A 20,985-nucleotide genomic window follows, 5' to 3' on the forward strand; every position below is an offset into this window, starting at 1 on the left:
CTTCAGGGAAGGGTGGGGAGCAGGGCCAGGGCAGCCTGGGATCCAGAGAGCTTGCTGATGGCCATTGGCTGGGAAGGAAAGATTCTGGAAAGCATGAGCCAGGGCCAGGCAGGAAGGGAGTCTTAATGCAGGATCTGGACTGAACAAGTGACTTCCCTTCTCGGTGTCTCTGTTGCCTTATCTGTAAAGTGGGAACAATATTAGCACTTACCTGGTGGGCTGTTATGAAGACAAAATGTGATCGTGTCTGCAGAACGCTTAGCTAGTGCTAAGATGTCCTGTTCCTCACTGTCCCCATAAAAAGGTGCACAGGTCCTTTGACAGAACTTTATTGCTTGTCACTGAGAGCAATAGACTTGGGGCAGCAAAAATAATAAACATGGGGAAGCGATTATGAAGGTTCCAGAACATTTACAAAGCTGTTATCATCCTACCCCAGTCACTGGATCCTGATTGCCTCCCTGAATGGGGGGCAGCCCCTTGAGCTCCTCTTTTATTCTCGAGACGGGACAGCAGGACTCAGTAGCTGAGTCAGCCCCTGTGTTTACCTCCACACACCTCTCATCCCAGGGCACTGTAATTACTGGTTGATTCGGTCATTCATTCACTTACCAAGTATTTATTGAGCACCTACTGAATAACAGGCACAGGTCTAGGCACTGAGGATACTCCGTGAACAGGCAGCCTCCCTGGATAGACTATGATAAGGTGGTGATCCTCGTCTCCTTACTGTCTCCTTCACTTTTCCATGCGACAAATTCTTACTTCCTCAGTGCTGAGTATGTGCCAGGCCCCCTGCTACTGTCTGGGGACTTAGAAATGAACAGAGATACAAGCCATTCCCCTGCAGACTTTAAGGTCCAGTGGCAAAGATAGACAAACAAACATGAATAATTAAGTGAGATAAATGCTATAGTAAAGGTCACAAAAGAGGCAGCCCCTCTCCTAGTTTGGGTGGCACAAGAAGAGTAGAAAACGGTGCCCTGGAGGGAGTGGCATTTGAACTGGTCTCTCCGTTCTGAGAAGGCCCTCGGTGCCCCATCAGTTGTCTACTCCACTGGCCAGAGTCCCCCTCGCTGTGTTTTCCAGCCTCAGAGCTTAGTGTCCAGTCTTAACCCATCTCCTGCCAATGCCTCCATGGCAGGGATGGCTGACAAGTGGGGCCCAGTCCTTGGTCACTCAAGGAGACTCCTCTCCCCGACTACGTCCCTCTTTCTTGTCTCAGGAATCTCCATTTCCCCTTCAGCATCCCCTGACTCCAAGCACTTCCCCAATCCCTTATCTTTCCAGGGACAACCCAGTTTCCGTTCATTCTCCTCAGCGTGCCTGGAACACAAATCTGCTTTATTTCCTCCCTCTTTGGGAGAGAGAGTGTATAAAACCGCCCAGCTTCCAAAACACAAAGCTGGGCTGTTCTGGCGCTGGCAGGAGATGTTTCCAGGCTTGGTCTTTTTCTTAGTAACTGGGTTACTTTTTAGATGATGGGCACTGTTCTGAAAGGTTTGCATCTATTATTTCATTTCTTGCTCATCACAGCCCTGTGAGTAGATGATATAATCATTCCCCTTTTGCAGTTGAGAAAACAGAAGCTGAGAGAGGTTAAGTGACAGGCTCAAGGTTACATAACTAGGACTGGTATTATTAAATTGGAACCTCGGTTTATCTATTTCCAGAGCCCAACTCTTAACCTTTAAAGTGTGAAGAGGGGTAAAAAAAAAATTCAGCCAGAAAAGGGTCAGGCCCTTATAAACCACTTGAGGAGTTTGGTCTTAAGACTGAGGATGGTGGGAAGCAATGATTAGTTTTATCCTGAGGGGATCAGATCAGATTTGCATTTTGATGGTTCACACTGGCTGCCAGTTGGAGATGGGCTATTTCTTGAACTTTTTCGTATTTCATTGATGCCTCCCTTCTCAAACCACATCAAGTCTTCCCTTCTTCCTCCTTCCATAATTCCTCCATTTTTCTCTCTAGTTGGAAAGACTGGAGCTTTGTGGACAAAGAAGAGAAGGCCCGTCTGCAGCACCAGGTGACTGAGGATGGAGAGTTCTGGTGAGTCTAGGACCCACGATGACCCCAAAGGATAAGGGATGGAGTGGGGAGCTGAAATGTCAAACCTCATTCCCTGGACAGAGGCCATCAGATTCCAGCCCTTGGGAGACTGGGGCCCTGTTCCCCTCCAGCTCGAGGCCCTGCAACGCTGAGTTTCTGAGAGGAGCCCGCCAGGTCAGGGTGACAAGTGAGCCCAGGACCAGGCCAGCGTGATGTGGCTCCTGCCTCACCTGTGACCCTCCACCACTCACGCTGCTCCAGCCACTTGGTCCCTGGCCTTCGCAGAGCTGTTTTCTGAGCCTAGGAAGCACTACTTACTCTGCTTGCCCAATGCCACCCTCACCCTCACTCAGACCATTTCTACTCAACCTTAAAGAGAACTGTCTTTGGGACCTCCTTGTTTCCCCTAGGACTGGGGTTAATTTATTTGTGATACTCATCATTGTCAAAATTGCTTGCTTAATTGTCTGTCCTTCCCCAAGTATCTCCGCTTCCCCTGTGCCTAGCACAGTGCCTGGGCCCAGCGGAGGGGCCAGCGATAACGTTTTGGAGAACTGAATTGCTGCCAAGCTCTCCTAAGGACACATGAGTTTGAGTCCTTATTGGAAGAGATGATAGATGGGGTGGCTATATCAGAACTGACAGTGTTTACCCTAAAAAGGAAGGACAAGGTCCTCTCTGGGACAGTGACCAAGTTCCTCTGGACTATTTTACTGTACTGTTAGCCCTGGAGTCTTACCTTTCCCAGCCTCCCACACGGGTCTCTCTCGTCTTCCCACCTCTTAGGATGTCATATGATGATTTCATCTACCATTTCACAAAGCTGGAGATCTGCAACCTCACAGCCGATGCCCTGGAGTCTGACAAGCTTCAGACCTGGACGGTGTCCGTGAACGAGGGCCGCTGGGTGAGGGGCTGTTCTGCCGGAGGCTGCCGCAACTTCCCAGGTAGCAAATGCTCTGGATGGGGGAAGGGTCCAAGCAGAACAAGTTCCAGGTAGAATAATATTAATAATAATATAGTGTTGTTATTATTATATAATAAAATAGCATTTGCTGAGTCTCTACTGAGTTCCAGACTCCCATGATCTCATTAAACTCTCCCCATTTTACTGAGAAGGAAACCACCATGCTGAGGAATTTGCACTAGGGAGCTGGTAATAGCTTTTTAAGCCAGCCCTGGTGGTCTAGTGGTTAAGATTTGACATTGTCACTGCAACGGCCCAGGTCCATTTCCCAGTCGTCTGCCGGTTGTCATCCTGCGGCAGCTGCATCCCTAGGAGTTGGAATCGACTCCACGGCACTAACAACAAAACAGCTTTTAAGCAGGATACTGTGTCGGAACAATACTGTGTTCGCAATGGTGCAGACCAGACTAGAGGACCGAGTTGGCAGCCACTGTAAGAGTTCAAGCCAGAGATGACAAAAGTCTAGGCCAAGTCAGGAGCAGCATAGATGGAGCTGACAGGGCAGATTTAGGGGAGAGAATATTGGGTGATGTCGGGGAAAAAAGAATGAAGAACGAATTCAAGATTCCCAGTTTGGGAGTCTGAATAGATGGTGTCAATGTCACAATATGACAAACAAGGGAAAAAAAATGGTGTGTTGTTTTTGGTGGGGTTGGTTGTGGGCTTGTGGGGAGGGCAGTTTATTTGGGACACAGAAAGTTTGAGGCAGTTGTAGACTATCCAGGTGAAGATGTGTAACAGAGAAGTGGATGCACACATTAGAATGGCACTTGGTTGTGCTACGGACAACATATATTTGTGGAAGGAAGGAGGAAAGGATGGAAAGAAAAGAAGGAAGAAAAGAAAGAAAGAAGGGAGAAAGGAAGGGAGTCAAAAGAGAGATTGAGGCTGGGATCTACAGCTCAGGCATCACCAGGGTGCAGGGGGCAGTTAAAAAGTGGAAGTGGATACGACAGCCTAGGGGAGCAGAACGGTGGGGTGAGAGAAGGGGCCTGGGACCAAATCCAGGGACCAACAACATTTCAGGGGCAGGTGAGGAAAGTGAAGCCGTCAGCAAAAAGAGAATGAAAGTTCAGAGAGGAAGGAGGAGCCACACAGCCAGTCAGTGCCGCCCCATCTGTATAAAGGAATAGGCGACCTGTACCTAATAATTAGACCAATTATTTTATCTAATTGAATAATTAGACAAATGCCTGAATCACTCCTTCCATATTTATTGAGCATCTAGATGTGGGAGATAAAGATAAATAGATCCCCTCTGTCTCATTTCCCTTCCTGCCCTTTCCCGGAGAGGCAGATCTGAACGTACGTTTCCTTTGTGGGGGCACAGACACTTTCTGGACCAACCCTCAGTACCGTCTGAAGCTCCTGGAGGAAGACGACGACCCCGAAGACTCCGAGGTGATCTGCAGCTTCCTGGTGGCTCTGATGCAGAAGAACCGGCGGAAGAACCGCAAGCTAGGGGCCAACCTCTTCACCATCGGCTTTGCCATCTATGAGGTGTGCAGTCCCCACCCAGCTTCAGCCCAGGAAACACATACCCTCTCAGGGAGGAGGCTTTCGGGGGCTTCCCGAGGCGTCCTCCAGCTCCCCTGGTACTCAGTGACCCCCTAGAACTCCTGGTATCAGGTCCACTTGTGTCAGAACCTCTTAGATGTTTGTAACGAGTGGAAAAAACCCAGGCAGGGGGAGGTGGAGTGGGCAGGGCTGGTGGGTGGGTACACGGGGAGTCAGACATCGGCATTCACTCCACAATTGCTAGCATTCCCTTCTTGTAAGCTTTTCATCCCCATTCAGAGCTGAAATCCACAGAATCTGAGCATCTTCTTTTTGTTTCTCCTCAAGGTTCCCAAAGAGGTATGAAAATGGCAGCGGCCAGCAGTTGTGTGCAGTTACCTGGGGATCCTGTGTCTGTCTGTGGCACGTGGGAAAGCTTCTCGGTGGGGTTTGTGGGCAGGACTATGACAGGAAAGGGTCTTGCCGGCTTACTCAACTCCAGAGCTGGTGCCTCAGGGTACTGCATCACCTCCTGACTACCACCCTCGTGATGCGTCCCTTCTCCCTTCCCACCGGAGACTGTCAAGCACGTTCATATTCACTCACCCACCTCACACACACACTCTTGCTCCCACTCATACGCCTTCACACTCACTCAATTACACACACACACATAGTCACACAGCCACGTTCTGAGGGTGACTGCCTCCTTGGGATGGGGGAATTGCCTCCCCAGACCCTAGCTAAGGCCCCTCCTGCCTCCTTGGGGTCCTTCCCCAGCCTGGAGGTGATTCAGAGCTGACCAGCAGCAGTTCTGGTAAGTGGCCCTGAGGGGGGGAATGATAGACTTGACCTTCACTCCTGAATCACAACAGAAATGAAGGGGAAAGGGGGTGGGGAGCTCCAGGGATATTGAGCTATTTGGGGCCTTGGGAATTGGTAGTAGGTAGGTCATGCCTGTGAACTGGGTGACCAGAGAGTCGGGAAGGGACTGTTGAAGGGGACTGTGAGCAGGACTGGGCATCCCTCCCGAGGGGCTCAGGTCCCTGGGGCTCTTCCGTCCCTCAGATGCATGGCAACAGGCAGCACCTGCAGAAGGACTTCTTCCTGTACAACGCGTCCAAGGCCAGGAGCAAAACCTACATCAACATGCGGGAGGTGTCCCAGCGCTTCCGCCTGCCTCCCAGCGAGTACGTCATCGTGCCGTCCACCTACGAACCTCACCAGGAGGGAGAATTCATCCTCCGGGTCTTCTCTGAAAAGAGGAACCTCTCTGAGTGAGTCCCAGACCCGCTTTCCCACCTGTTCCTAAAAGTCCATGTGGCCCATTATAGAGATCGGAAGCATGAGGCAGCTGGACTGGTCTCCTCCAGGAATCCTGTGATATGTTGACCAGATGGAACTATTCCTCTGCTCCTGAGCCACTGGCCACATCTCCCCCATTCATTTATTCATTAATTCATTCAGTCATTCAGTCAATCATCCCACAGCTATTTATTGAGCACCCACCGTGTTCCAGGAACTCTTTTCTGGGCACTGAGGATGGAGCAGTGAATTAAACAGAAAGAAATCCCCGCCCTCATGGAACTTAACATTCTAGCATGAGACAACAATGTACAGGAAAAGATTTATATGTAGTATGTGAGAGTTAGCTAAGTGATAAGGAGAAGAAATTAAGTAGAGAAGAGGGATAGGAGGTGCTGGGGTGACTGAACTTTTAGGGAGGGTGGCCAGGGAAGCTAGCAAGGCCACATCCTGCCCTCGTGGCCACCACAGATGAGCTCAGAGGCCCTACCACTCTGACCTCTGTCCCTGAAAGAAGCACAAGGTCTGTGGGTTGGTGGCTGGGTCACACTTTGGGGGCACTCTTGGCAAAGCCAACAAGAACCCATGTGTCTGCACTTGGCTGCTAGGGATGGTGCCTCATGGGGCTGGTTCCTGGGGTGAAGGATGTTAGTTCCTGGGGTTCTCTTGAGGTCAGTCCCAACTTGGCTCCAAGAAACCATCCTGAGAAAATCCTCCCTGTGCTTCCTACTTGCTGCTGGTGACACTGAGACCCCTCATGTTTGTGTTCCTCACAGGGAAGTTGAAAACACAATCTCTGTGGATCGGCCAGTGGTGAGTGGTTTAGCTCTTACATGTGATAAGGTCCAGAGGGTCACCTTCCCTGATCCAGGCAGGGGACAGGCGGGTAGTGGAGGAGGGAGTGGGTATGGGCAGAGGGAGATGGGAGTCTGGGGCATGCACAGCAATTATTCCATGTTACTGCAACTTCTGTTTGCGTGACCTGGGGCCATTTAGTCAGTGCAGGGGCTGGGAAGTACAGAAGAGAGTCCTAGAAGGGAAAAGCAATTTGAACAATTAGAGAGAGGGGTCAAGGCCATAGGAAGGGAAGACAAGAGCAGCAGCTAAGACTGGATTATGAGGCGCAACTCCACATAGTCTGGAGTCAGCATCAAAACCTGTGTCCTCCATCTACCAGCTGGGAGACCTGGACAAGTTACATAATCCCTCTGACTCAGTTTCCTAGTCTGTAAAATGGGGATAATAACACGTGCCTTGCAAGGCTTTTGTGAGGTCTGAATCAATGAGATCATGTATGTGAAGTGTCTGGCACAGCATGGGCCCTCAAAGGGTGGTCATCATTCCTGTGTTATATATTTTACAAGGTACTTCTTACTTGTGTTATCTCACTTGATCCTTGCAAGGTTTCTGAGATGTAATAAGGTTATTATCTCTGGTTTTCAAGTAAGGAAGTGGAGGCTCCGTGGGGTTAAATGGCTCCCTTGAGTTCACAGACTCGGAAGTGGCAGGGCTGGAACTCACATCCAGATTCTCAGAGCCCAGACTCAGCCTCCTTCCCCCATTCCCACACTGAGACCTGTTTCCAGGGGTGTGAGACCCAGAGCTAGAAGCACAGAGTTGGTGTGTGTTGGGGTCTCCCGGTGTTGAGGAGTCTTGTGACTGCCTTTGGGCCTGGCCTTGGTTAGTAAGCAGTCCCTTGTGCTCTATGGGTGTGACTTGGGCCAATAAGAGGATAATGCTGAACTGTCTTCTGACTAGTGCCAGCGCCACATCTTCAAGCGCCTTCTGCATTATCTAGCGCAGACACTGGTTTTACTATTAAGTGCATTTGCTTCTATTCTTATCTTTTGGACATTGGCAATCAGTGTAGAGTATTTATCAGGAGTTGCAAACTCAAAAGCTTAGGGGAGCTGGCATGTCACCTAACTGAATAAAGCTGGTAGCCGTGGGGGTTTTGGTGTCCCTACACTGGCATATTTGCCTGCAGTTCTCAACTGACACTTGGCTCCAGTGTTGGAAGGACCACTGGAGTGGTGGTGACTGTGGCAAACTGGAGGGTGCAGAGAACAGTTGCTGTCAACTCCCCAGATTGTTGCCACAGCGGCTCGCAGGCCCATGCAGCCTGCCAGAACTTCTCATTTTACAAAAGAAGCCCAAACATGGATTTCTGTATTAAGTCTCTGCCTGAGTTAAATATTTTCTAAAATAAAAACAAACAAAAACTCTATAAGTCAAACAAAATTCATTTTCAGGCCAGTTTGGGTGAGCCACTTTTTTGGTGTTTTAGTAACCAACTTCATTAAAAAATACAATAGTAACAGAGTGGTCTGTAAGACAAAAAGCTGTGACAGCCACCAGTCTTCGGGCCTGGAGAATTCTCTTCTCCCTTCACCCTCCAGCCCCCTTTTGGGTCCACATGACCTGGATCTCTGGACCCTGGAACCTCACCCCAAGCTGAGGACCAGGTGACAGGGAGGGCAAAAGGCACTGGGTTTTCTGGGAACTTACTCTTTATTTGTTATGCATTTACTGTTTCCTTTCCTTGTGCAGAAAAAGAAAAAAACCAAGGTGAGTGTAACAGGGTGAGCGGGTAGACAGCACAGAGTGTTTCGTGCATGTGTGTGCATGAGCACGCGTGCACTAGGCCTGCCTCTCCCCCGCCAACCCCTCGCTCCCCTGAGCTCCTGTTGCAGCCACGGATGCAGAACAATGATAGCTAACGCTTGCCGAGTGAAGGCCAGGTGCCAGGCCCTCTTCCAGCTGCTTTTCGTGGATAAACTCAATCCTCACAACAACCCTATGAGATCGGTACTATTATTATCCCCATTTTCCAAGGAAGAAAAGGTACAGGCAGATTGACTAACTTGCCCAAGGCCACACAGTCAGTAAGTGGCAGAGCCAGCACTTGGAGCCAGGCGGTCTGGCCCCAGAGTCGGTATAGAACCACCAAGCTATGCTGCCCGCCTCTCGCATAAGGGAGGAGAGGATGGCCAACCAGTGAAAATGGGCCTGGTGTGGGGGTCCTGCAAAAACCACAAGGAGCAACCCTTCTTTCCCAGAAGTGGGTTTGGCTACACTAATCAAGGCTCGATTCTTGGCAGGAGGAAATGGCAACCGGTTCTGGTCCTCAGGATACAGGGAGATAGTTGTGTGAGGGTTTCCACAGGGAGTGAGGGTCTTGCAATGCCAGCCACTTGCTCTGCAGACAGGACAGCTCCTTCTGCCTCCTCTCTTTTCCCTGCCTGCTCCCCAGTCTTCCTTTTTCTCAGCCTTCTGGGGAAGGGGTGGCAGAGGATGCCCAGAGGAGCTAAGTCGGCGCAGGGCTCTGGTTCCAGGTGAAGCCTGTTGCAAATCCCCTTCTAGACAGTGACTTCTCACTTTGAACGCAGCCCCCCTTGAAGTCGTGGGCCCCGACGGACTCTGTGCTGCCTGTGTCCTGATGGCAAAGGGGGAAAAGGAAGAGAACCTTCACCCTCCCAGCCTCAGAGGAGCTACTCGACTTGACTGGTTTAAGGGGGAAGAAGGAATGAGAGCTCCCTGGGCAGTTTCTGCTTCTGGGGTCCTGGGTAGTTGTCCTCCTCCGAGTCACCAGGGTCTCTAATAGTCCCCCCTGGCTGTCCTGGTTGTAACCACTCTGCTGTAAGGATGCCGCTGCTAAAGGAGACCATGTGTGCTAAGAGCATCTCACGGGCCTCAGAGCAAAGCTTTCATCTGGGATCAGGGACACTTCCTCTGTGTGGTTCTGGAACTCAAGATTACAGTTGTTTAGCAGCTCAAACTACCTCGTACCCCATCCTTGCTCCATTTACCCCGTAACTTCCCCTTGGTCTCCAGGATACTAATGTCTTCAATAATGGCTTCCCCTGATAGAATTTTGGTTTGACTACCCAGAGTACCACCCAGAAATGACTGACCTTTAGGCATCCTTGAGCCCACGGGGAGTAGCCACGGGCCAACAGACAAGGTTTGGTTAGTATTTATGCTGGAGTCCTCCCAGTACTGGTGCTGGTGCAGACCATAGCTGATCATCAAGCACCTTCCATGAGTTAGGCACTGTGCTAGGGGAAAACACACAGTGTTCTGTTACCACAGTATCTACAGGGTAGGAGCTGTTACTCTTCCCCTTTTACAGGGGAGGATAAAGATGCTGAGAAGCCAAGTGACTCGTCCAAGGACACACAACTAATGACTGGGGAAACTGGCACTGGAAACCACATCTATCTGTTCCAAAACCCATGTTTCTTGCCCTCACCTCTCTGGTGCAGGCCCCTTAACACCCCAAGGCCTGTGTTGTCCAGACCCACACTTGAGCCCAGAGATGTGTGTCTGGCAGGGGTTCCCCATGGCCACACCATGTCCATGGGCACACTATCCCCCAACTATAACCCCTACTTGCTCTAGGATGCCCATAAGCATCAGTTGCCTGAGCAAGACCCTTTGCTTGGGAGGCAGAGCAAGCCAGGGCCTTCAGGGCAGCTGGGAGCCAAAGCTGGAGGAGAGGTTTCCACAGATCTGTCAGTTTGCGCTGTCCTAGAGGAACAGTGTGGAAAGGCAGCTGGGGACTTGGAAACCGGGCAGGTTCCTTTTCTACTCTGAGATCTGACTGCCCCACTGCTCTCTGCACTGCAGCAACCAGCCCCTATGGCCTAGGCTTCCTCTGGCTTTCCCTGGGGGCCATCCAGCACCGGCTGGGATCAGCCTAGCACAGCAGCCACTCTCCACCCTCTTGGATCCTCTTCACTTGCATGAGCACGGCTTGAAAATATTCCTATATTTGTGTAGCATCTTAAATATTCTGGCAGTGCAGTTGTACATTCAGTCTCTCATGTGATCCCCACAGGAGCCCTATGGGACGAGCAGAGCAGGTTTTATCGTCCGCATTAATGGAGGAGTAAACTGAGGCCAGAGAGGATATTTCTTCTACGTGAGGGGTGGGCTGGGATTCCAGCCCTGTGTTCTGGCTTCTCACCCGTTGACCAAGCCACTAATCAGTCTTTTTTCAATCTGTTCCCTGCAGAGTCCTAGAGGTCCCTTGGAGGAGCCTCAGTAGCCACCATGATGCTGTGGGGGTGCCCTCTTCATCGAGCAGAGCAGCTCTGTTTTTAATGACTTTACATCCACTGGGCTTCTGGGGAAATTTAATTTGAACAGTGTTACCATTTGAAAATAAGTCTACAAAATACTTGGAAATCACTGCACTAGATCACGCTGCTTTTAGCATTCTTAGTACTTTCACCTGTGCTAACTACCTTGTTGAACCCTCATAACTCTATCATGAGGAGATAAGGAACTGAGACGTCCAGAGAGTCTTAGCATCTTTCCCCAAGTCACACAGCTTGTTAGTGGCAGAGACAGAGCTTGAACTGAGGTTCAGGAGCTCCTAACTCTGCTCTTTTACTCTTCACTGGACAAAGCTGCTCCAGGAGGGACGTTGCCTCCCTGAGCCCGCTCAGCCTGTAATCTTCCTTCCTTCCTGCCCCCCTCCCCCAACTTGCCTCCTCTCTCCAGCCCATCATCTTCGTTTCGGACAGAGCAAACAGCAACAAGGAACTGGGTGTGGACCAGGAATCAGAGGAGGGCAAAGACAAAACAAGCCCCGATAAGCAAGAGAGATCCCCACAGGTTTCTGAGCATGTGGCGTGAATGGGGTGGCCAGCACACAACCGGGGTCCTCCTATGCTCTTGGGGTGCTCGGGATTGGAGGGGTGGGGTGACCCTTTAACGTCTAGAGGTTTGGACTTGTCCCATTGACTTCTTCTCTCATCAAATTCTCCTAAAATTTGGCATGTTGCTTGGGTGAATATCTTGGAGCTGGCAGGCACCCCAAACCCGTCCCTGGCCTGGGAAGGACAGGCTGAGCCTCCCTGCTGAAGCCTAGCCAGCCAGGCGATGAAGCAAGGCCTGAGACAGAACCGCTCCTGTTTCCTGGCATCCTCAAGCTCTTTACAATGGAGGGATAAAGAATAGTAGCAGAGAAGGGGGCTGACATCAGAAATGGATCCTCCACAGCTCAGGGGAGGGTGCTAGATTGGAGTGGGGAAAGGCGGTCATATAAAGCTTAGTGGAGGTGAGGCTAAGGGCCACTTCCTCTATCCTGGAGTGGGGAGGGAGGGGGTCTTCTGGGGGCTTGGCCTTGATGACAAAGGCAATTGGAGGTATCAAATGGTCTGGCCCCCTTTGTTCTGCTGGGGCTCATTTGCTTGGGATGGTCAAACTCAAAACATTGGAGAGGTCCCAGCCAATGGGGAGCAGGGAGAGGACCGGGGGGCTGTCTACCTGTCTGCATGGCTAGTAGATCTCCTCTGGCTGGGACAGCTGGGCTGGGAGGTATGCAGTGAAGGGTCGCTGGGGCCTAGATGGTTCTCACTCCAGCTCTCCAGGTTTGACTAAGAAAGAAGAGCATGTGCCCCTGTACCCAGCTCCTGCCACCACCTTGGGCAGTGTTAGGCACTGTCTCCTTCGGCCCAGAAGGAACTTTCCTCACAGGTCTGTCCATCTCCCTGATCCCTGTGAACCTGTTTTCCTTTGTGCTTCCACAGCCACAGCCTGGCATCACTGACCAGGAAAGTGAGGAACAGCAGCAATTCTACAACATTTTCAGGCAGATAGCGGGTGATGTGAGTACTTCTAACCCCAACTTGCACAGATTCTCCTCTCTTTGATTACTGCTCAACCTGCCAATTATTTCATTACTGTCCAGTAGAGGTCATTTTGGCTTTGAGTGGAAACAGGGAATCTATGTGTATAGCACAGAAATCCACGAATTTTAGACCAACGCATCCACTGGATGGCTCAGAGGCCTTTTGCCCTGAGCTACCCACTGCAGCCTGGACTGAGGGTGCAGTATCTGCCTTCCTCAGAAAAGCCCTATCTTCCCTGTGACAGAATAGCACTGACAGGGACTTTATAAACGTGGACAGCTGGGATATTGTGCAAAGCCTCTGCTCCATCAGCTGCTGTACTCTTGAAGTGTGACTCTACTCCCTTCCTCCCAGGATATGGAGATCAGTGCAGATGAGCTCAAGAATATCCTTAACACAGTTGTGAACAGACGTGAGTGGCTCAAACCATATGTGGGGGATGGGGTGTGTGTGTGTGTGTGTGTGTGTGTTCGTGTCCATATGTGGGGGATGGGGTGTGTGTGTGTGTGTGTGTGTGTGTGTGTTCGTGTCCAGTGATCTGAAAGTAGCTCCTCGCTCTTCTCCATACCCCAGATAAGGACCTGAAGACACAAGGGTTCACGCTGGAGTCCTGCCGGAGCATGATTGCTCTCATGGATGTATCCTTTCTGCCACCCCTTCTCAAGTCTCTGTCATCAGCCCCTGGGCAGCCTACAGGGGCCAGGGCAGCAGTGAAGGGTGCCCAGTCAGGCAGAAGGGCCCAAATTTGTGCCCAAGAAAAGACTTAAGGAGGTCCTGAGTCAGAACATTCTAGTGGCTGCTGTGAAAGGAGCTGCTGGAGGCAGCACAAGGTGGGAAGGCCATTGCCCCGCTCTTATCTCAGGCCTGGGATTCTGCCTGTGGCTCTGCTCAAGAAAAGTGGTCCTTAGGAGGCAGGCTCCCTGGGCTATGGAGTAGGCACTAACTTGGATTGGGGAGGTGTGGAGGGGAGGTTAAATACCAGGACAGCACAGTGGGTAGGACATCCTGGGGAGAGCTTCCTATGGGGCGACCTTCTCTGCAGGGCCCCCTAGAAAGCCCCTCTCCCAAACCAGGGGGATTTTGCTATGTGCGCCCTGTAGCCTTGACCTCCTTCCTCCAGACAGATGGCTCTGGGAGGCTGAACTTGCAAGAGTTCCATCACCTCTGGAATAAGATTAAGACCTGGCAGGTGGGATGAGAGAATGAAGCATGGGAGTGAAGGAGGGGTTGATTCACGGGTTTAGTGTATAAGCTCTGTCCTCAAATTTTCTATTGCCAGAAAATTTTCAAACACTACGACACAGACCAATCCGGTACCATCAACAGCTATGAGATGCGAAATGCAGTGAATGACGCAGGTGCTGGGGAAGAAAGAGGGTGGCCAGGATGGGGACTGGAGCTGGTGGAAGCAGGAATGGGAGGGGAGGACCAGGCAGCTAGGGTGCTACTAGAGAAGGAAGGAGAAAGGGTTTTTCATTTTCCTTTCCCAGGCCACAGAGTGGCCAAGAGGCAGGGAAAATAGAATGCAGACCCGAGGGCTCCAACTCTACTTCCTCTTCTCACCTGCTGCCTCCACAGGATTCCACCTCAACAGACAGCTGTACGACATCATTACCATGCGGTATGCAGACAAACACATGAACATCGACTTCGACAGTTTCATCTGCTGCTTCGTCAGGCTGGAGGGCATGTTCAGTAAGTGGGGGGCTACCCTTCTGCTCTCATGCCCTTCCTGCCCACTCTCCCACAGGGACAGCTGTGACAGTAGGAATCTCAGCCTGATCATCTTCCAGTCGACTATCCAGGCTGAACAAAGGCAAAGGTCCTCTTTAGGCTGAGTGGGAAGGCAAAGGGAGGGATACTGGCGATACTCTGCCTGGCAGATTTGTGTGAAGGACAGCACTTAGCTCATGGTCTTAAGAGTTAGAGTAGTGAAGGGGGAGTGAGCCTGTAACTAGCCTCTGGACTGTGCTTTCTCCCACACAGGAGCTTTCCACGCATTTGACAAGGATGGAGACGGTATCATCAAACTCAATGTTCTAGAGGTAAAGCCTACTAGGAGCAGTACACGCCCCCTAGACCTTAAAATTCAAGGTGGAGGAGTCAACGAGGCGGACCAGACTCACTGTGTGCTCTTCACTTCCAAAGAGTAGAGGAGGGATGGGGCAGGAAAGGAATGTAAGGGAAGCTCAGTACTGGGGGATGGCTCCAAAGGGGCATCAGCTCCTCAAACGACTTTATGCTGGAAAACATGTAGCTTCCCAAGAGAGATCTAGGGGAAGGGTGCAGTGAACTGCTGCTTCGCAGAAAATCTTCCCGGTGTCTGGCATGCTGGGGCTCTCTTTTCCCTACCTATAAGATCCTTAGGGCTGGGCTCTCTTTTCTTGTTTACATTCTGATTCTGGGACTTCCTCTTTCAGTGGCTGCAGCTCACCATGTATGCCTGAACCAAGCTGGCCTCATCCAAGGCCATGCAGGATCACACAGGATTTCAGTTTCACCCAACACAGCTAGAGCCACTTACCTCCAAGGACATGTACTGTAACTGCACCCCTGGCAGGCTTTCAAGAGCCTCATAGGTCTTGTTCCTCCTCCACGTCACTCCCCACTTGGCCCTAGGGCATCGGTCCATCTGTCATGCCCAGACAGACCCTTCAGTTAAGGAACGAGGAAGGCAGAACAACTCTGTCCTTTTGCCACAGGAGGCAAGTGTCTCTGTCTGCCTCAGCTAGTTGTAGCCCAGCTGAGGGCTTTGCTTGGAATCTGAGAAACCTGGCTCTGAAGCAGATGCTCTCCTTAGCTTGCCCAAAGCTGTTTGCAGAAGCATTTGCCAACGGCACTTGGCACTTCCTCGTGCTAGAGCCCGCTATCACCTTTATCTTCTCCCACTCATGGGATGGTAAGCAAACTAGCACCTGGTTCTGCCTGATTGTCTCAGGATGGGCCTGCTCCAGGGTAAACTAGCCCAGTGGAAGAGGGCTGGATACTTTGGGTTGTCTGACTCATAAGTTTGGCTGCATTCTGAAAAAAGTTGATCTAAATAAAGGCATGCGTAAGGCTGGTTCAATCGTGTTTTGTTTTCTTGCGTTTAGATGTCAGCCGCAGCAGGGCTGAGTAGCCTGCAATCTTATACTCACCTATAGTGTATAGAGAACCCTAGTTTCAGAATACAATGGAAAACACAGACATATAACTCAAACCCCACTTTAACCATGCTTATTGCTATTTCTTGAACATAGGAAGCACTCAGATACTTGCCAAGATATATGAGGGAAGAAGATGAATGGCTGTTGGTGTACAGAACATCAAGAATAAATGGGTCACCTACAACTGGAGGGGCCAGTTACCCAAGTATAATGGAGCAGAGAAGTAGTTTTTAATCCCAGTTCCTCCACTAACTGACCTGTTATATGACCACGGACAAATCCTTAAATGTAGCTCTTTGCCAAACTTATCTGGACCATGGTCCTTGGCATGCATATCACCATCTTATTCTACCCAATTTCCTTCTTGCTCTCTATACCAACATGGAAAAGAAAGGTTTGGCTATGAATGTGCAGATAAGGTAACAAAAGTAAACAATTAGTAAAATTACTTTATTTTCTTTTTGTATTTGCTTTATATCTTGCTTTACAAAGTTAGGAAGTTCACAGCTTTATACCAAAATGTAAGAAGGCTATTTGCTTATAAACATTTTTGCAGTCAGGTGTCATCTGATTTCATTCTTCTAAACCATATTCAATATAAAAAGAATTTGAGAGACCAAGGGTACTGGAGCAGCTCTAGGGCATGTATGTCTCTTAAACAGGAGAAAGATCTTCAACAGCCTCTCCTCCTTGACTCCCTCCCCGACCCCACCCCCAATTCAACTGGACTACTACCTTGAATTTAGAGCAAATCTGGGAAACTTTAGTCTCTACATGACCCAGCAGGACCACATACGTAGCAGTTGGAGGTAAGGTTAGAGGTTACTGTCTGATAAGTGGCAGGTTTGGCTTATATCAGGATCTCCCATCCACTTGCATATGGAACCCAACATAGCCCAGATCACTTCCCCCACAGCTTCTTTCCTATCCATGAGACAGCTTCTCTGAAAAGCTGAGGATCCTGATGATTTGGGGCAGGGATGAAATCACTATTTTATCAATGTGGCAGGCATGGCCTTTACAGCAGTTCTAGGAGCTCTCCTTTAGTTAAGAGGAACAAAATTTATAAGTGAGCATATATAAATCGCAGTTATTTAAGCAAACCAGAGGGTATGTGCTGTTCAAATCCCACTTCACAATATACTCTGATCTCCCCTCCCATGAATTCTTCCATAAAATATACCATACCATTCCACTAAGGTTTGTACACCTACTCCCATCAAATCATCCACATGCCTAGTCATTAAAGTTGTCCACTGTATAATCTACCAAAAAGAAAACAAAAAAAACAAAAAAAAAACCCCCACACCTTTGTTAGGCAAATAATCACTTAAACAGCAATAATACTGCCTATAAATTATAGGTAGGTCAGGAGCTAAACACTCAACTGCTAACTCTTCTGAGGCAGGAAAAAAGTTTCCCCACAAAAGCAGGAGTGTTGTCGCAATGACGTTCTCTCAAATTCAAGTAACATCAGGTCAAGATAATTCTTCCCTCTTAAGAGTTTCGTTTGCACTATGTTTAACTGCTTTATAACTGAGTAGAGGAGTCTGCCAAAATACATTTTGAACCTGATTAAAAACTTTAGGATAAAACTTGAAGTGACTGATATTTTATCAGAATAAACTGCTATTAAAACACTAGCATATGCACACAAAAGGACTCATACTATGATTTTCTTGGCTTCGAGCTGTCAGAAGTAGGCACAGGCAATTTAACATTCTAAAAATGGCGTCCAACTCCTTGAGTCAGGTTCTGGCAGGTACTATGGTACCTGTCAAGTACTGTAACACAGCGTCAACACAAATCCCTGAGCCACAGCTCTTCTCTGAGAGGAGTCAGAGGGCTAGAATCAGGCAAGACATTGAAGACGACTTAAAAATGGCCAAAGTTCAGCATAACTTTCAAGACACTTAAAAGTAGTAACACACAACCATAAGCAGCCAAGATGCTCATGGTGCCTTTATTTCTAAGCAGAGGGCTAGAACAGTGCATTTAGGATAACACACCAACCTGGTGTTACACGAATTTTACACCTTCTTGAAACAAAGACATTATTGCCACTGCTTCAAAGAAAACTTTTGTGAAATGAGCAAAAGTATTACAAGTATAGGTGCCCACGTGCATACACACGTACAAGGAACATTCATAACTACACAAAGGCAGACAGACTGTGCACAGTTCTACCAAATCAGTTCTTACTGATTCTGCCAGTCTGTTCATACCTTCAAAGGTTCCCCACGACTGCCCAACACCTCACATACCCCCCACCTCCTGTAGAAGGCTCCACCACTCTCATCTTTTCAGACATGTCCTCAGGCAGGACAGGAGGGCAACTACGCAACAGAGCATACAAGACTTTCTTAGCACACTGCCCGGCCAACGTGGAAATGTGAGTTCACTACAGCCCAGAGAAAAACGCCAGATTAACCAATAAATCCAACTGTACTTTCCTGGGAAATCACCATTCCCAAATCCACAGAACAGCCTAGCTTCTCTGGTCACCCATACAGGAAATGGGGGTGAGAGGTGGGAAAAGCTTATCTCATACAGAAACAGCAGAAATACACTCTATATAATAGGATCTTCTCTGTCCCCTCTCAAATATCATGCAAATCTCAACAGTGTGGTCAACAAGAGTTTTCCCATTCACAAGGACAGAAGTAATTAACTTGGGGGGCCATTCATCATCTAGTAGTAGCTCCTAGATTAGTTCTTAATGTTTTTTGGATCCAGTAAGAACCACTAGAGCCTTTCCTGGAAAAAAAGAACACATACTGAGCCTTGCATACAATTTCAGGGGGTTCGCATACCCTCTTGAAACCTATCTATGAACCCCTGGGGAAGTGCCCCTGCCCCAGAGCGCATGTGAAGACACATGAACAGATGTGTGCGCACGAACGGGGGTGGAGATAAACCTGACGCTCCGCTCTCCTAGAAAATAGGAGGCTTCACATCCTGAAGCTTTGTAAGTGGCACTGGGCTCTTTTCTCTTCTTCTCTCTCTCTGAAAAATCTTTCAGAGTTTTGAGAATCCAGAAAGAAAAGGCTGGAAAGCCGCACTTCTATTGCTTAAGAGTCCAGAGAAAATCCAATAACAAAGCAGTCTCACTAAGGTTTTGTTAATTCTGCTGCTCTCAACGGACAGGTACAGTCTTTACCGTCACCAGACTCTACTCTTCCTTTCCAGTTAACAGGGAGGTGAAGGCAAGAGACCAGTTTGAGAAATCAGTCTCTAAGAAGTCTCCTTGAGGCCCTAAAAAAAACTGTATTCAGATGCTTTCTCCTCACTCCCCCATCTTGGGTGCTGCAGGTGGGGGGAAAGCACCTGTGAGCCCAGAGGAAGTATTTGATGGCTGCCATCAGTCTAGGCACAGGTAGATAGTAGGAGAGATATGGGTTGGCAATGGAGCAAACTTAAAGGTTTCAAACCCACAGCAGGCTTGCAGACTCAGAAACTGGAAAGGGAGATGAAGGCGACACCTCCAGTTCAAACAGCCTGACAATACCTGCAGCAGTGAGGGCCCAGGTCTAATAGCAAAATTTCAAGGTAGACGTTGGGTCTGTGCACTGTCTTGAACCAAGCACTCTAACAAAACTTGCAGAGGTTCAACAGGAAGTGCTGTCTGCAAGAACTTGTCATTAAGTGATTTGCTGAGTTCCTAAAATATAATCAGCAGAGCAGTCACTCTAGCTGTTAAAAAATCTACTACGTCTCTTTAGTATTTAAAGCCAGCTCTGTCCATCTACAAAGCAAGAGAATACTGAAACACACTGCACATAATTGTTAAGAAAGGAAATTATTTGCTTCCAATTTAAACACCCAGTTACTGCAACTGGAGAAATCAAAATTGATCCTAAAAATCTAGCATTTGAACAAACTTGTACTTAAAAGCCTGACTATAGGTTTAAACCATCATAAGAACATAAACTAAAAATCACAAACTGAAATCAGTAAAATATATGTAACATTAGGGTCAAATTGGGTAACCAATTAAGATCTGTATTTTTAATAAACTTCTGGAGAACACTAAAAGCATAAATTACTATATGCCATGCTGTCCAAGAGGAGTGTGGTTCCTTAAAATTAGATAAATCTGACAAGCCTCCAGCAAGAACTTACAGTGTACCCTATCATCCCAGAGAGCTGCCCAGACTTGGGCGAGTGGTCAGCCTGGCTAGTAACCCCTGTCTCCTTCCCTGCTTCACTGGAGAAGGGAAGAGAGCGGCCTGTGTGAGGGGCTGATGTGAAATTTGTTGAACTAATGACTTCCCAACATGGGAGGCAAAAAACTTCATGAATCAATTTTGCTGTCATCCTCAGCATGTCGTTCAATGTGTCCTGCAGCATCCTAGGAATAAAGGGAAAAGAGTCCATGAGAGAAAAGCTGGGGGTAGGACAAGAGAAAGTCAAAGCCAAGGAGAGCTTCTTGGGTACATTCTAAGATCCATACATGAAAGGCAATTAGGACCAAGCACTTTGCCGATTTACATGAAACTACGCACTTAAAGATGAGTTCCTGTCTAGGCACAAGAGTACTGTAATAAACCTCCAGGTTCAGTTACTGGATTTGAAACATTTAAAAACATTCTCTTTAGGCTCTTTCTCAGAAAATTCCTAATTCTTCATTTGAAACCTCATTAAGCTATCCCCCAAATCTCTGAATAATAATAAAAAGAAAACTCCCTAGACTCTCCCAATTCATTGCAATTCTGGATGTTCTAATAAGGCAAACAAGGTTTCCTGAAGCCTGCTCCGAGCAGTCGACCCCGGTCGACCTCGAGTCCCTCTCGTGTACCTGTTTGGATCCTTTCCTAGCAGTAAAAAAAGCATCACAGTTCTTCCAGCGACACTTCAGAGTTTGAAAGTTCGGATTTGTGTGGTCAGTCAGCAAATGCTGTTTTAAATGATCTACAACGCCAAATATCAGAGAGCAACCATGCCACTGGAGAGAAAAAGAAGGAGAGGGTAAGTTAGAGAGTACAGGAAACATGCACTCAGAACATTCCTGACTTGTATCCCAGAAGTACTGTGGAGGCAAAAAAGTAAGCCCCTGTTCTTTACTTTATTCCTGGCTAGAAAATTTAACAAAGTCAAGGGCAACCAAATTAATTATCAAATATAAGGAGGAACCTTGTTAAGATGAGAAAGTCTTTGAAACTTTGGTATTTTGAGAAGGCAGAGCACTAAATACAACCATTACATCGTTAGATAAGGAAGAGGTTAGCAAAGATTGACAGGCACGTTATCATGAAATTCAATTTAAACCATACTCATTCTTTATCTTGCCATCATAAAATGAGTTTCTTAGTCTGTTTACTTAAAAAGGCAAAAATCTTTCCTATAATACTGAAAGGGTTGTTTTTAACAACTTTAA

General features: G+C 48.5%; 2 protein-coding genes across 4 annotated transcripts in view; one reads left to right on the top strand and one right to left on the bottom strand.

Annotated features, from left to right (window-relative positions):
* CAPN3 (calpain 3) overlaps positions 1 to 15,529 on the top strand; it is a 43,906-nt gene extending 28,377 nt beyond the window's left edge. The window contains exons 9-24 of one of the 2 annotated variants that reach the window (XM_046649782.1): positions 1,975 to 2,052; positions 2,839 to 2,999; positions 4,350 to 4,519; positions 4,865 to 4,876; positions 5,585 to 5,793; positions 6,598 to 6,634; positions 8,372 to 8,389; positions 11,330 to 11,443; positions 12,361 to 12,438; positions 12,817 to 12,874; positions 13,036 to 13,100; positions 13,583 to 13,651; positions 13,742 to 13,820; positions 14,041 to 14,157; positions 14,449 to 14,507; positions 14,883 to 15,529. In XM_046649782.1, coding sequence (XP_046505738.1) covers positions 1,975 to 2,052; positions 2,839 to 2,999; positions 4,350 to 4,519; positions 4,865 to 4,876; positions 5,585 to 5,793; positions 6,598 to 6,634; positions 8,372 to 8,389; positions 11,330 to 11,443; positions 12,361 to 12,438; positions 12,817 to 12,874; positions 13,036 to 13,100; positions 13,583 to 13,651; positions 13,742 to 13,820; positions 14,041 to 14,157; positions 14,449 to 14,507; positions 14,883 to 14,909 — 1,351 coding nt within the window. In that variant the 3' untranslated portion in view covers positions 14,910 to 15,529. The remainder of the gene's footprint in view (positions 1 to 1,974; positions 2,053 to 2,838; positions 3,000 to 4,349; positions 4,520 to 4,864; positions 4,877 to 5,584; positions 5,794 to 6,597; positions 6,635 to 8,371; positions 8,390 to 11,329; positions 11,444 to 12,360; positions 12,439 to 12,816; positions 12,875 to 13,035; positions 13,101 to 13,582; positions 13,652 to 13,741; positions 13,821 to 14,040; positions 14,158 to 14,448; positions 14,508 to 14,882) is intronic. The other variant, XM_046649789.1, reaches the window with a different exon arrangement.
* Positions 15,530 to 16,039: 510 nt separating this feature from the next.
* Positions 16,040 to 20,985, bottom strand: part of ZNF106 (zinc finger protein 106) — a 59,301-nt gene continuing 54,355 nt past the window's right edge. For both annotated transcript variants that reach the window (XM_046649657.1, XM_046649663.1), the window contains 2 exons: positions 20,407 to 20,553; positions 16,040 to 19,959 (listed from right to left, as the gene is read on the bottom strand). In XM_046649657.1, the coding sequence (XP_046505613.1) occupies positions 19,903 to 19,959; positions 20,407 to 20,553 (204 nt within the window). In that variant the 3' untranslated portion in view covers positions 16,040 to 19,902. The remainder of the gene's footprint in view (positions 19,960 to 20,406; positions 20,554 to 20,985) is intronic.

Source organism: Equus quagga, chromosome 2, assembly GCF_021613505.1.
Source record: "Equus quagga isolate Etosha38 chromosome 2, UCLA_HA_Equagga_1.0, whole genome shotgun sequence".
In the NCBI taxonomy this organism is placed as follows: domain Eukaryota; kingdom Metazoa; phylum Chordata; class Mammalia; order Perissodactyla; family Equidae; genus Equus; species Equus quagga.